Source organism: Rattus norvegicus, chromosome 17, assembly GCF_021556685.1.
Source record: "Rattus norvegicus strain SHRSP/BbbUtx chromosome 17, alternate assembly SHRSP_T2T, whole genome shotgun sequence".
Taxonomy (NCBI): Eukaryota; Metazoa; Chordata; class Mammalia; order Rodentia; family Muridae; genus Rattus; species Rattus norvegicus.
The window spans coordinates 14,541,210-14,555,692 of NC_141550.1; the positions used below are offsets into that span (position 1 = coordinate 14,541,210).

At 45.4% G+C, this 14,483-nt stretch overlaps 1 protein-coding gene across 1 annotated transcript; it reads left to right on the forward strand.

The window, feature by feature from the left end:
- Positions 1–7,886: 7,886 nt before the first annotated feature.
- Positions 7,887–13,624, forward strand: Spata31c2l2 (SPATA31 subfamily C member 2 like 2). Its single transcript, XM_087591664.1, has 4 exons — positions 7,887–8,193; positions 9,510–9,561; positions 10,098–10,158; positions 10,410–13,624. The coding sequence occupies exons 1-4, from the start codon at positions 7,960–7,962 to the stop codon at positions 13,498–13,500; spliced, it is 3,438 nt and encodes a 1,145-aa protein (XP_087447790.1). The 5' UTR covers positions 7,887–7,959; the 3' UTR covers positions 13,501–13,624.
- The last annotated feature ends 859 nt before the right edge of the window (positions 13,625–14,483 follow it).

Consider the following 14,483-nt stretch of genomic DNA (forward strand, 5'->3'; position numbering starts at 1 on the left):
TTTGAGCTTCCTTTCCAGAGATGTGACAGCTAGGGTGCACCTCCCCCAATCCCACCTCCTACTTCAGCAGGACAAGTCAGGATTGCACTTCCTTTCCCAGGTCCTGAAATACTGATTTGTTTCCTAAGGTCAGATTTTGGGTTTGCTCCCAGCTGTGTGTCCTCCCTAGTACGAGGGGCTTCAGTTAGATATTCAGTCCATGATTGTTCAGTTTTCACTAGGGATTACCTTTGGGTTCAGAGGGCAACAAGACTGAAGGAATTCCTGTCTTCAGGAAGCACACAGTCTAAAATAATGAGTGAGTCTCTTTCAAGCAGTGTCTACGTCTGGAGTGTGTACAGCCTTTACCTCAGAGAGGGGCTCTTCCTTAATGCCTGTGCTTCCCTGTGTGCTAACACCATTAGTTAGTGAACTCCAAAGTGAACTCCATCATAAAATAGTCGAGGCTTCTCATACTTGATTTTCCTCTCAAAATATCTTAAAATTAAATGGCTTTTCCTCTGCCTTTTCCCATCATTCTTTGCAATGCTTTTGTGATGGATAATTTTATTCCAGATTTTTTTTTCCGCTGTAGCAATTTCCCCAAGTGTTTTCAGGATTTCTCAATTAGTTTTGGAAAATAGTTTCAATCACTTGCTAACTAGTCCTCATGGTCCTGTGCACCATTTATGTTTCTTCTAAACTTTCAAATTTGGTTTTATCTAGTTTAATGATTTCATATATTTTTGACACTTCATACAGGACAACTGCATCTACTTCAGTCATGGCCCTCGGGTTCTCCCATCCTCTACCCATCGCATTGTTTCTTTATTTTTGCATTTGTGTGTTTACATAATAACAACAGTGTTTGACTTTCTAACTCTGGTACACACGGAGGAGCGATGGTGGCACCCCATCTTGTTTGGGGAAACCTTCAAACTCTTATGTGTCACACAAAGGAAGATTTCCCAGGCATCAGGATTGTTTTAATCATGGCGCTTGGCATAATCAGTATCAACCAAATTGGCAAAACTCTTTTTAGATTATATATACACTTGGACATACAAATTGTGTGTGTGCATGTCTGTCTGTCTGTCAATCTGTCTGTCTTGCTCTCTCCCTGTCTCTCTGTCTCACGCTCTGTGTGTGTGTGTGTATGTGTGTGTGTGTGTGTGTGTGTTTGTGTGTGTATGTGTGGGGTGTCAATGACCAAGGGTGCTGGCTTACAGTTTCAGAGGTTCAGTCCATTATCAAGGCCAGAAGCAAGGCATCTTCCAGAAGGCACGGTACTGGAAAAGTTGCTGAGAGTTTTGTGTCTGGATCAGAAGGCAGCCGGGAGAAGACTGGTGCCGGTAGGGAGAGGGACTCAAAGCCAATTGGTAAAGTGTCATACCTCTTCCAACAAGGCCACCTAATCCAGAAAGGTCACGCTTCCTAGTAATGTAACTCCCTGTAGGCCAAGCATTCAAACACAAGTGTCTAAGGGGGAAAACCTATTCAGAGCATCCACAGTGAGTGTAGACAGCCCTGCAATTCACAGACAGGTTCTCTTGATGATGTTGCCTTGATTAAAGGCTCTATCCTCAATTAGGAAGTCCCCTTCCCAGGAAAAAAATTTGCAAACCAGACTTGGCTTTCAGACTCCATATTCTGCCATGAGTATGATTCACGGTGCACATGTTAATCTAGACCCAGTGGCAAGGGGGTCTCTCACCCCAGGAAGACCCACACCCAGAAGTGGAGCAGCTGTTGTTGGTTGCACAGAGGAGAATACTGGCAAAGACATTCTTCCTCAGATTCTCCAGTTGCAGGAATATTCCAGAATGAGGTGGCAAGTCAGGAAGATGTGGAAATCCCATCAGGGAAACAGTATTGAGCTTCCACAAGCATCCTTACCAAGGTGTTGCCAAAATATGGCAGTGCCACAGAGGGGATGACCTCATGGGAGTGCTTAAATTTAAATTCATCCACCACAAAGTTAAACGTGGGAAGGAGAGTAAAACTAGGGCCGAGCATGCAATGCAGACTCACATTTCCCCAACGCCTCAGAAGCTGGGATGTTGGCCATTTTGCCACTTTCCACTCAGCCTGGGGATTCTGCTTCTTCTTTGAATCTGCCTCTTTCCTCGGGGTCCACTGTAGACTGCTTCTCTGCAAGCTTCCTACCAGCAAATCACTGATTCATTTTAATACATTCCTAAAAAGAGGTTGCTTAATTCAGATGAGGAAACAGAACTTGGTTCTTTATGGAAGACCTGGAAATCAAGAGGGCCACGCACTGTCATGGAGCCACACCAGGATTCAGAGAATTGTGGTGTCAATCAGGATTACTTGCCTGTGCACAAGAGAAGTCTTCAACTTATCTGGGTGACAAGCAGTCCCACAATTCCCCTCAATACCTCTGCAACTGCAGTGCACTGTATATCCTGGAGGATGCTCAAGGTGAGGACAGCGAGTGCTGGATGGAGAATTGATGTCACTAATGCCAATGCTCACTCATTGGGCAGACAAGCTGCTGCCTCTGTCTGTGGTTCTCCATTGCTCTGGTAAAAGGGATTGCTTTGCTCTCAAGCACACAAAATTCATCTTCACTCTTAAATACTGAAACCTCATGCAGAGGGAGTTTGCTGAAAATCTCAGGTATTCTGTTGTTTTGGCCAACGTGGAGGCGGGATGCTATTAGGAGCACATGGCCTGAATCCTGCACACTGAACAGCAGTAAGGACCATGAAATCTGGGAGTGTTCAGAATGTGTGTGCAGTGTGCAGGGATGGGTGCTGTCTGTGTGTCCCCATAGTCCTTTATGTATCTTTACATAAACAGAAAATAATGTTCCTCTGGCTTTTCCTATCATCCTTGATGCCATTCTCTCTTGGTGTTTCTATCCCTCCCTCATCCCCAGAGACTGTCATAATCCCTTTCATATTTCTTGCTGTTTCCTGTTTTAGGCAACTGTATCTTACTATCCCACCTCCACTACCCTCCACCTCCAACACACTTTGTACTTTCCTGTTTTCTGGGGTGATTCCACTAGAGAGAGGGGAGGGCACAATGCACTTGCCAGGGAAAGACTCAGGGAAGTAGGATGCCCATTCTTTTGGGAGTAAATCAGTGGGTGGTATGGCTTTGTCACATCTGCCTGTGTTCTCTGCTTCCGGAGAGTTCTCCATACTGATTTTCAGAGTGGTTACACCTTGGTGTCTATATGGTTTTGTTCAAGAGGATTTAATATAGACCAAGCTGGCCTCTATTTTGCTATATGGCTGAAGCTGGCCTTGAACTCATAATCATCCTGCCTTCACCTCTCATGTGGTCAGATATTCAGGGCTGGGGAGAGCTATTAACAACAGATACCACTGGCCAATAAACGTGAGTTTTTCAATTGTTCCAGAGATGAGGACCTCAGCAGGCAGGTGATTGATGATAAAAAGCTAAGCTTTGACAGTCCTCAACAGGATGAAGCGAGAGTTTGGAGCCACTGTATTCCATTCTGTGCACCACACATGCCATGCTTGTGGCACAAGCCTGGGATCCCAGCTCCCAGAGGAGACAGGAGGATCCGACGTCCAAGTTTTCGAGGTCATCTTCCAATACTGTAGAGTTTAGGTCAGTCTGTGACACATGAAGCCCCGTCTTTGAATAAATGTCCTTGTTCCAGCATATAAAAACACTGACGATGACTAAGTACTCTTATCTGAGGTACAGAGGATGACTCAGTGGCACAGCTCCTGCCTGTCACCCATGGCATGTCAGCCTAGATTTTTCAAAGTCTAAGAGAGAGCACTGGGAGGATAGTGACCCATAAAGTGGAGCCTCCATATGGTGATGGCTGTGGGTAGACTCAACACCATGCATACAATATCCATTAAATATACTTATATGATTATTAAAAGGATATCATCAAGCAATGGTTATCATTTACAATGAGCGTGTGAAAACCCTGCAAATTTAATAATCATAGTGATAAGTTGGTCACATTTCTAACTGGAAATATAGCACTGGCTTCCATACTTCACATTCAATTTTAATTTTCTATCTAAATAGGGGTCTATGGCTTGTAGAAGAGCACTGGTTAGTGCTTAGAACTCCAGGAGAAGGAAGAATAAAAGAAGAAGAAGATGAGGAGGAGGGAGTGGAGGAGGTAACAGGAGGAGAACGAAGAGGAGGAATAAGAGGACAAAATTAAAACAAAACTTTATGGAAAGAGCTGGCCACAACGCCTTAACTCCAGGGTCACTGAAGATGGCAGATACATTTTTCTCTAAGAAGAGTGTTAGATAGTAGCAAAATGCTCAACACACGCACACTCATGCACAGACACACACACACACACACACACAGACAGACACACACACACAGCCACAAAGACACTCAGACACATATGAACATTCATACTCACACACCCCCAAGAATCACACACATCACATATTTCAATATCCAAGATGCAATGACAATAACAAGGAAAGTGCATAAACATTTCATTCCTGTTCTTGGATGCACCTGGAGCTCACTTCAGTCTGCTGTCTCTTCCTGTATGACCCTTAGGCCTAGCCTCACAGTAGAGGTAATGTGTGTGCACTGTTGAAGAATCAGGGACTGTCACTATGTACCCAGGATTCTCTGAGACCTGCTTATAAGCCTGAGTTCACACAGGTAATCCAATTCAGCATTGGGTAGGTTTGCTGCTCATGTTTTGGGAACCAAGCAAGATCCATATATACAACTCCTTCCCAGGGAGAGTGGAGCCTACAAACTCTGAAGAAAGACCATCTAACAGGTCTAACTCTTAGCCAGGGGCTCTGAGTGCTGCATCTCCAGACCATCACAGTCTCCAGGCTCAGACTGACTTCTGTCAGAGCAGAGAATACGTGTCAAATGTGTGTGTGTGAGTGTGACTGTGTGTGTATATGTCTGTCTGTGTGTATGTGTGTGTATGTCTGTGTGTGTGTGGTGTGTATGTCTTTCTGTGTGTGTGTGTGACTGTGAGTGTGTGTGTGTGTGTGTGACTGTGTGTGTGTGTATGTGTGTCTGTCTGTGTGTGTGTGTGTCTGTGTGTGTGTGAGTGTGTGTGTGTTTTAGTGTAACTTGTGGGCACATGTGTGACTGTTGAGACAACTTGAGGTATCAGTGCTCTTCTTTTATCATTTGAATCTGCGGCCTATTGGGGTTGTGAGGTTACAGAGGGGGTGCTTTTCCTGCTAGAACAACTCTCAACATCTGCCCCATACCAGAAATCTCTGTGCTTCAGTGCCACGGCCTTACGCTGAGAAAACTCAGGATGACAAGGACGTCCTTCACTGAGCATGCTCAAGGTCAGACTGTACCACCTACCACTGGATGACGTCACACGCTTCTGTGTTCAGGGAAGATGGTGCCTTACAAAGTATGTGCGTACTCTTCATGCCTGTGATGGATACAGAGTCTTCACTCTCTATGCCCCATCTCTGTTATTTTGCTTTTGTACTAAGACACAGCTACTGCTGATCACTTACACCATCTCCAAACACAGTACAGGCACACAGCACCTCTTACAGGTGAGGGTGCCCATGTGCTCACCCACTGTTGTAAAGGAAACTTGACCAAAATACACACTGAACCTCACACAATACTAGTGAAAGAAATCAGTATAGAAGTTTGTTGTGGTTTGCCCTGAGTTATCTGTATTTTCATGCTAATTCCACTGCCCCAAGGACAGCTGCCTAGTCACACACTCAGGAATCAGGTGACTTCACCAGAACCTTCTCGCCATTGAATTTGTAAAGCACATGTGAGGGGCAGTTACAGGATAGAAGGAGTCCTGTCATTGGAGGAGAAGGAAAGATGGGCTGCAGAGAAGTTTGGAGGAAGAGGAGGAGACGAGAACAGAAAGGAAGAGGCAGGAGGGAGAGAGAGAAACAAGTGGTGGCAGGACAATGGATGCTGATGTGAAGACCTCGGTCTGTGGATTTACAGGTTCTTATTAATGTTCTCAAGGGATGGATGGTACCGGGCTTTGTATGTTAAAGTGGGCAATCATATGTTACCATTCGGTCAAAGGTTGTTGTCTTTTATGTGACGGTTTGAGTGTAGGAAAGTGTGTGGCGGCAAAAGACTCTTGGTGGCTGAGGAGATGGGATGTGTTTCTGCCAAGATATCTAGCATATATCTGGGGGCATCGTGGTATGGACCAAATGGGATAAAAGACACCGAACCTTTTTTTATCTTTATATTTTTACAACGACAGAAGTTCCTAAAATCAGAAGTGCCACAGGCTCGGGGATACCGTTTCTGAGAATGGACTCAAAGGATGTGACCTACACCCTGACAAGGAGATACCTGCACATCCATGTTGATTGTGGTTCTACTCTCAACAACAAGATAATTGATTGGGCAGTTAAAATACGTAATATTACCCATCAAAGGTGCTATTAGAGTTTGCTAACTTAAAAGATTGCACGTTTAAAGAAAAGAAGCAAAACATTACTAGGCACTCCTATGATAGAAATTTTAGTTCTGATTTTCCCACATTCAATCTTTTTTCCCATCTTTATTAAATTGGATATTTATTACTTACATTTCAAATGTTATTCCCTTTCCTGGTTTCCAGGCCAACAACCCCCTAAGCCCTCCATCTCCCCTTCTATATGGTGTTCCCTTCCCCATCCTCCCCCCATTACTGCCCTTCCCCCAAGAGTCCCATTCACTGGGGGGTCCAGCCTCCGCAGGACCAAGGGCTTCCCCTTCCACTGCTGCTCTTCCTAGGATATTCATTGCTACCTATGAGGTTGGAGCCCAGGGTCAGTCCATGTATAGTCTTTGGGTAGTGGCTTAGTCCCTGGAAGCTCTGGTTGGTTGGCACTGTTGTTCATACCCACATGCATTCTTATGATTATGACATGAATTTCATTATCCTAGGTATTCTATACCTGAAGATTATCAAGCTACATTGTATTCGATTAAATTGAATAATGACAAAGGTAAAAATAGGAGAAAATGGAAGTTTAGTGTCTGACAGGAGTTGAGCTGTGATCACATAATGGACAAATATTAGTCTACAGAAAAGCAGAACCCCAAAAAGAATCCCTAAGAGAAAAACACAAGTTCCACAGAGAAGTGCATTTTCTTAAAAACCAAGAACCTGAAGGACTCAGGGAGATATCCTTCCAGAAGAAAAGGTAAAGTGTAAAGTTTTGGTTTCTTCAGAGACCCAGGAAGGTGATAATGTTTTGCTGGGGCTGACCATGAAGAATGCTTTGCTTCAGCAGATACATGAAAGAGTATTTGGGTAAACCAAACACAGGTAAAAGGTTGTTTTTCTATACTAAACCCATGAAAGGACACGTGATGTTTAGAAGGAACATTAATATGACCCTAGAGACAATGGGATCTCTGGCTTTGGTCTGCCTTACATTGCATTGCTGAATGCCTCCTGTGGATCCTTCTGAGAAGACTCACCTAAGAACCTGGAGGATTCTTGCTCTGTCATTAGACTTGGATCCCATTTGTGATACCCCCGGATTCTTCTGAATAGAACTAAACCTGTTGACTCATGTGTGGTATCTGTGAGTAGAGGGGACTGAAGCTGCTAATTCATGTTTGTTGTTTACTAGGGAACTGGACTGTGTACAAGGAAGATTGGAATGTCCCAAAAGCACTATTTCCAATCAGCTCCCTGTCCCCCATATCCTAATAACATTCCTCTTTCATTGGTGGGTGGAGGGTAAGAAGGGAGGGTGAAATCTTATAAAAGTAGGTTGAGCAAAATATATGCCTACACCAAGAAATACTTGTGCTCAGAATGAAGGAACAAAATATGGACAGAGGTCTATTTGTTCCTGATACAGCAAAAGGGTTAGGAAGAAGGGAAAGGGAAAAGACACAGCAGGTAACTCTGGCATGGACGCTGGGGAGGGAGAGTGGCACCCTCTACCCTGGCAGGAGCCCTTTGTGATGAAGAGACCACAGTTGTGTGATGTGGCCTGAGCCCCCTTGAAAAGTCACATGCTATACAGCACAGGTCAGTGGCCTGTGAGCTGCACTTCGATTCAGAAGATGGAGAGATTTCTTAATCTGATGAATAGCATTATTTACTCGTGGGTGAGCCCTAGCACTGTAGACACAGCAATGGACATGATCATTGCCATTCTGTGTGGAGCTGGGCTCTTTTACCTATTGACCCCCTTCCTGAAGAAACTCCCTGTGTCACCAAGTGAAAGTGAAATGGACATCACAGAGGTGAGGAGAGCCTTGGTTCACATGGAATAGAGAAGCAGTCTGTTGTTCACCACTGCTGCTCTAACTTTTCATAGAGATACAGGTGCATTGACAATTCTGGTATTAAAAAAACATAAATATGAGAATTTATTTTATAAACTCAGGGGGGTGATACAGGGCTGCTTCAGATTGTCCACAGTAACTGTATTGTCACATGATCAAGGAGGAGCATGAATTTGCCAATGGCACATAGTTTCATTGTTCTTGAGACTTTGGAATTCTGGGAACTTTTTGGAGGGTATATAAAAGCTAGATCCTTGGGGTTGTGGATTTAGCTCAGTGGTAGAGCGCTTGCCTAGGAAGCGCAAGGCCCTGGGTTCGGTCCCCAGCTCCGAAAAAAAAAAAAAAAAAAGAAAAAGAAAAAAAAAGAAAAAGCTAGATCCTTGAGAGGCATGGGGGATTCTCATTTGTTGGGCATTGCTATACCTTTTTGGTGGTTGTGGTTTGCTAACTAGTTGTACAAAGAGAAGAAAGAAGTAGTTTTCTTGGATATCCTGACAGTAAAGATCATACCTTCACCAAGGACATCATCCCCCTTAATCAGCAGAAAATAGTCTAAGAATAATGTCCCCACTCCCATATTTATCCTTCTCCATTATCTAGTGGTAGGGGATAGAATGGGTGGGAGAAAAAGGGTGGAGAAGGATGGAAGTAAGAAGAACCAGCAAATTAGCTAAAATCTAGCTACAGACAGGGAATGAGAAATCTCCAGAAACAGTATGAATGGGTTAGCTGGAAGGGCATAGGAGAGTGTGGCCCTGAGGTGTCTTCCTGAAGCTCTCACACCATCGGTAAGAGGATGCAGAGAGGGCACTAAGTACGACTCTGGCTACTTGGACAGACTGCACTTCTGAGTTGGTGAGGACGCAGAACAAGCTCAGCGCAAGGCAATATGTCCTCTGCTCAGGTGCTTGGTTTCAATTGTGTTGAGCTGATGTGAAGCAGCTGGTGAGACCAAGGCCTCAGATCAGAACTTGAGTCTCCTCTCGTCTGAGGAAGCAGATATCACCTGAGACAGGGGCAGCTGCATAGTCTGAGGAACACTGACTGAGGACATCCCTGGTAACTGTGGCATAGGGAGCCCCTTTTGCTGCCTTTCCAACAAGGCAATAAGGAGATGGATTTATGTACAGTGTTGAAGAGGCAAGGAGGGATAAGAGAGATCTCCCTGGGAAATTAAGATTTCATGTACTAAAGGACTGAAGACAGTAGGCAGTTTGGTAATGGGAGTGAGGAAGAAAGGACCCCAGCTAATTTGTGTGGTTTATAAATGACAGGATGTGAAGATGAGGCAGAGACAAAAGAGGAAGAAAATCGCTACTCTAAAAGGTAGGCTACTGCTTCTCAGGGTTGTGATATTAAATCTACCTGCCCCTGAGTGACCAGGGCCATGATGAGAGACCTGCTCCCAAAGACATGATATGCAGCACGGAAGAGTGGCTGCAGGGAAGGAACATAGATTCAGAAAACACCCAGGTTTTGTGATAGAAAGAAGCTGTGGTTGGCCTGGGATGGGTGCTGCACATGGGAATGTTGTTCAAGGCACTGGAGTGATTCTGTGCCCCTTATGGGGGAATCCCACTTCCACCTGAAAGCAGGGAGCTTCAGTTCTCTAAGTTGCAATTCTCTTTCAGATAACTGAACCTGGGACCCTTATCTTATTGTAAGAGAAATAACAGGAGTGGAGGGGGGAAGGAAATTGTAAATGGGCAGATAAACTCCCTCCATTCCCCTTGTGCACTCTCAGTGTTCTGTCCTTGCACTATGGGAGTTGAGCATTCCATTCTTAGCATGGGGAGTCAAGAGAGAGACGCCTCAGTCCTTGGTGTTCTCATTCCTCATATTTTTTACATGACCATCTCCAGGTTGCAGAGATGCTGCAAAGAATATGGAAGAGACCAGGACTCCATCACAACCTATGAAAATGTAAGAAATATTTGTCCTGTGGAATTTTTCATGCCAAAATGTGAGAGGAAGTTCTGGGCATCCTCATAGTGAAGATGCTATTGCAGGGTGATATAGGAAGACAGGCCTCTTGGATATCACACTATGAGACAGGGCTTATGGAGGCGATGAGGCCCTATATGGCTATTGGTGCCATAGTTACACAGAGTTGTGGACCTCTTGTACTTCTGATGGGAGCTGATGCTTTTGCATCCTTTCTTTTGCACTTCTAGCGAGCAACTTCTCCAGGACTCCACACCACAACCCTGGTGGAACCCTCTTCAGAAAATCGATCACCTTCCTCTCTTTCATGTGTTGTCTTATGTCAAGTTCTTGGAGTATCTTATACACAAGGAATTTAGTCACATTTTCTGTGGCATATACACTCTGTTCTCTGAGTCAGTCGTGGCTACTGCCCATGTCCTCAGAAGCCCTTCCTCAGCAGAACATAAAACCGTGAGGTTTTATGATACCAGTAGCCTTGGCCAAGCTCCTTCCCAGGCTCAAGGACCTCCAGAGTGTTCACAAGAACAGCCATTGCCTGCACAACTTGTGACACCAAGCTCGTTACCTGTGACAAAGGCCCAACTAATGCAAATTTTCCCAAGCTCTACACCAATCAAAACACCTCCTTGTTTCAAGAGGCAGGCCTTTGGAAAACCACGTCCTACCAGTGACAAAGGTATACAGGTATCCCTATCAACGGAAAACCATGCCTGGCAACATGGACAATATTGGAAACACGCCGAAGGTGATGATATCCAAAATCATCAGGCTGCGTTTACGAAACCGACTCAAAACTTGACCCTACATGATGAGGCTGTCAGATCCCGCTCCATTCTTCCTGAGCATTGGCAGATGACCCACAAGAATGAGGGGCCACAGAATGAAGAAAAGGAAACTAATGTGGGACAAGGACAAGGAACCCCCATCACATTCCTCCCATCCTGGATGGTGACCCAGCTTCAGGGAAATTTTGTAGCAAAAAAAGATCATTATTGCAAGAGCAGGGCTCAACTCTCCCAAACTTCTCAGCACTCCATCCTCAACCACAAAAGCTACATGTGGAACAAAATGATGGGGACTGTGCCCATGGAGGTACCCTTTCAGGATGTCATAGAAAAGAGTGAAACACATACCACCATCAAGAAGGGAACTGGTTTAGGGGGCAAACACCTGCCTTGCCCTTCCATCAGCACCCTTGAGAAGGGGCTGAAATTCAGGAACACCACATTAAGGACAGACAAGCAGTTTTATGTAAACACTGCTGACAATCATTCCTACCTTGATTCAAAAACTGAAAGGAAGCTGCAGTCAAATTGTACAGAACTTCCATTCAAACCCAGAAGGAAACCATATCTGTATTTCCTTGAGGCAAGCGATCTCGCCACACCTGGAGTTCCAGCCTCAAACCTTCCCCAGGTTGTGTTTCCCTCCTCAACCATCTGTGATTCCAAGGAGGAGTACTATTCCAAGGCTGCCATGATCCTGGAAAATTTGCATCACCGGGACCCAGGAGGGACAAGGGTAGAAAATGCCTCAACTGCCAGGCTAGAGAGTGCTCTGTGTATGCACTCAGCTGCAGAGGTGCAGGAGAACCAAAGAGCCCCTCAACTTGGTGCCAGTCATGGGCCCTCAAAAGCTCATCCAGATCCACTGAAGAGACAACTGAGTAGTCAGCAACCTGATTTCTGCCTCCAGATTCAACCCCAGCAGAACCAGACCATCCAAGGAAGTGAAACAGGCAGTCTCCAACAAAATACAAGGACAAAAATCGACAAGTATCTACCATGGAAGGGGTTTCAGTATGTGGTCACAGCTCAACCCTGCTGTCGTGTGATAGTGCTTGGTCAGGATGAAACCGGCCCATGCTCAGCAGCCAAACCAAGCAACAGAGTGGAGGTGAAAGAAGAGCCATCTGCATGGACAGTGAGTCTGGGATCCAGTGAGAGTCACAATGGCCAAGCTATTGGTATCATTGCCAGGGACATTGGGTCTTTACAGTCCATCAAATATCCTGGTCATCTGCAAACACCTACCCTACAGCCCTCAGAGGACTCAGTACAAATACCACAATCACACAGTAAGATAGACCTGAAATCAAAGGAGCAGGCACAGCCCTGGCCTGTGAGTGACGATCCAGATGTCCCCAGTACAGTACACACTGCCAAGGTCAGCTTGCCTTCAAAACACTGGATGCATAGCTTCCAGAATACATGCCAAAACCCCGTAAACACCCTGGGTTTAGGTGATGTCTCCATGAGGAGACATGAGAGGGTAGAAACTGGAGAGATATGTGTCCCAAAGGAAAAACTTGAAGTGAAAGATTTCAAGGGGTTCCATGCCGATGAAGAGAAGCAGATTACTATAAGATCTAGAGCCATAAGCCAGGGAGAAAGGCTTGGGAGAGTAAGTCCTTCCATCCCAAGCTCCACCCAGATCAGGGATACAACCAAGGCTTGGATACCAGGGGAAGGGGAGGCTACTTGGAAGAGCTCTTGCAATAACATCACAAGGACTGCTTCAAAATATGGAAACGTCAGCACAAAATACTTAGGGCAAGGGGATTCCTTAGAGAATGTTCTCCACACATCAGGTACAATACAGGAGGTGGTAACAAGAAACAAGGTCATCTACAATACAGTAGCTGAAATAAAATCACTTGTGAATGCTCTGGCCCAGATCCTAGAAAACACTGAAGAGTACCGATCAAAGGTACTAGGGTGTAAAGTGGAATACCTGACATCCCAGCTGGATGACCCATCCCACTCTGCTATGAGTCTGCATGAAACAATCCATAGCAGAACAGAAAACAGATTGAGCTGTGGCCATGTCAGCCCTGAGATCAATAGTTATCCCTTCACATATACGGGGATTGAAGACCAACTAGAGTCAGGGATTGAAGCCCAGAGAGCCTGTGGTCAAGATCTGAACCAAGGTGAGACAGATAACGGGTTTGACCAGCTCCCCGTCCCCAAGTGGAGTGACCTTCCTTCTGAGTACAGGGTAATTGGAGACAAGCAGGAGTCAGGTCTTGCTGACCAGAGATTCTGTGACCCAGATAATATCACAACAAATGTTGGAATGGGCTGCTGGCCACATAGCAGCTTCGAGGGGCACAACCATTCCTTCGAATACAAAGAAATCAGAGACAAACAGCAGCCAGAAATTGTCCATAAACCCCTTTTCCCACATCAAAATATGAAGAAAGGAACGGGCTGTGGTGGCTCTCTGATTCCCATAGAGAACTGTCCAGTCAAGCACAGGGGAAATGACTGCTTTAGGACTTCAGTTGCTGCCCACCAAGCCTCTGACACCAGGTAGACCTCACCAGGACAGGGCAAGGACTAGGAGGCTCTGGCCATCCTTCTTCAAGAAGATGTCCCATCTGCCCATCCATTGTGTCCCCCATGCTTCCTGGTAATAAACTTGGTTTTGTCCCTGCAAAGAAAGGTTTTTCTTTTCGGAGCTCTTTCTCCTGCACTCATGGCTCCTTCCCAGATAGGAGCTGCTTCCTTGTAAACGCTCCCGCCTTTCACCACAGTGGTTTCTGTCTTACAGTGATGGAGCAGCATTTTTCTGTCTCAGTGCAGTTCATGGAGAAGAAAGGGCAGGTGGGAAGGCACAGTCACTTTGAGGTGTCTTTGTCCAACAATACATCATGGTACAGTTAGTAATAATTTTTTTATCATTGCAAAGAGAACAAAACACTACATTTTTTTAGGATGAGCCAACCATGTAAAGACCCCACCCAGGTCTAGGTCCCAATGTGTTCTCTTCATTTTCTCACCTTGATGATTGTGTCACTGTACACACAATGTGCAGATACAGCAACCACAAACATTTCATCCTTGTTACAAAGGTAGGAAAAGCTCTCCCTGCATTCCCAGGACAGACATAGAGAATTCCTATCCCAGGAGTCCTTACTCACCTTGATGTAGGCTGAGCCCATATCAGTACTTATTACAGCCTGTTCAATAGGTTAGTAACTGTCCACAGTCTGCCTTCCTCTGTGACTAGAGCCAGAGCCAGAATAGAACGTGCAGTCTGTGACCATAGGTGGTTACTGAGGGCCATGTCACAGAGGCCTACTCAGTAACACAGGAAAGACTGGAGAGAAACCAGAGACATCCCAGTCAGTCCCCTCAGTGCCCTCCCTGGAGACCTGGAATCATCCTGCCCAGGCCATCACCTTGCTGATATGTGGACATTCAGGTCATATGATGCTGCACCAGTGTCAACTTGGTGTAGACAATGTCTGTCACTTGTAGATTGTTTCCTGATAGAAGATTTCTGTGCGAATAATT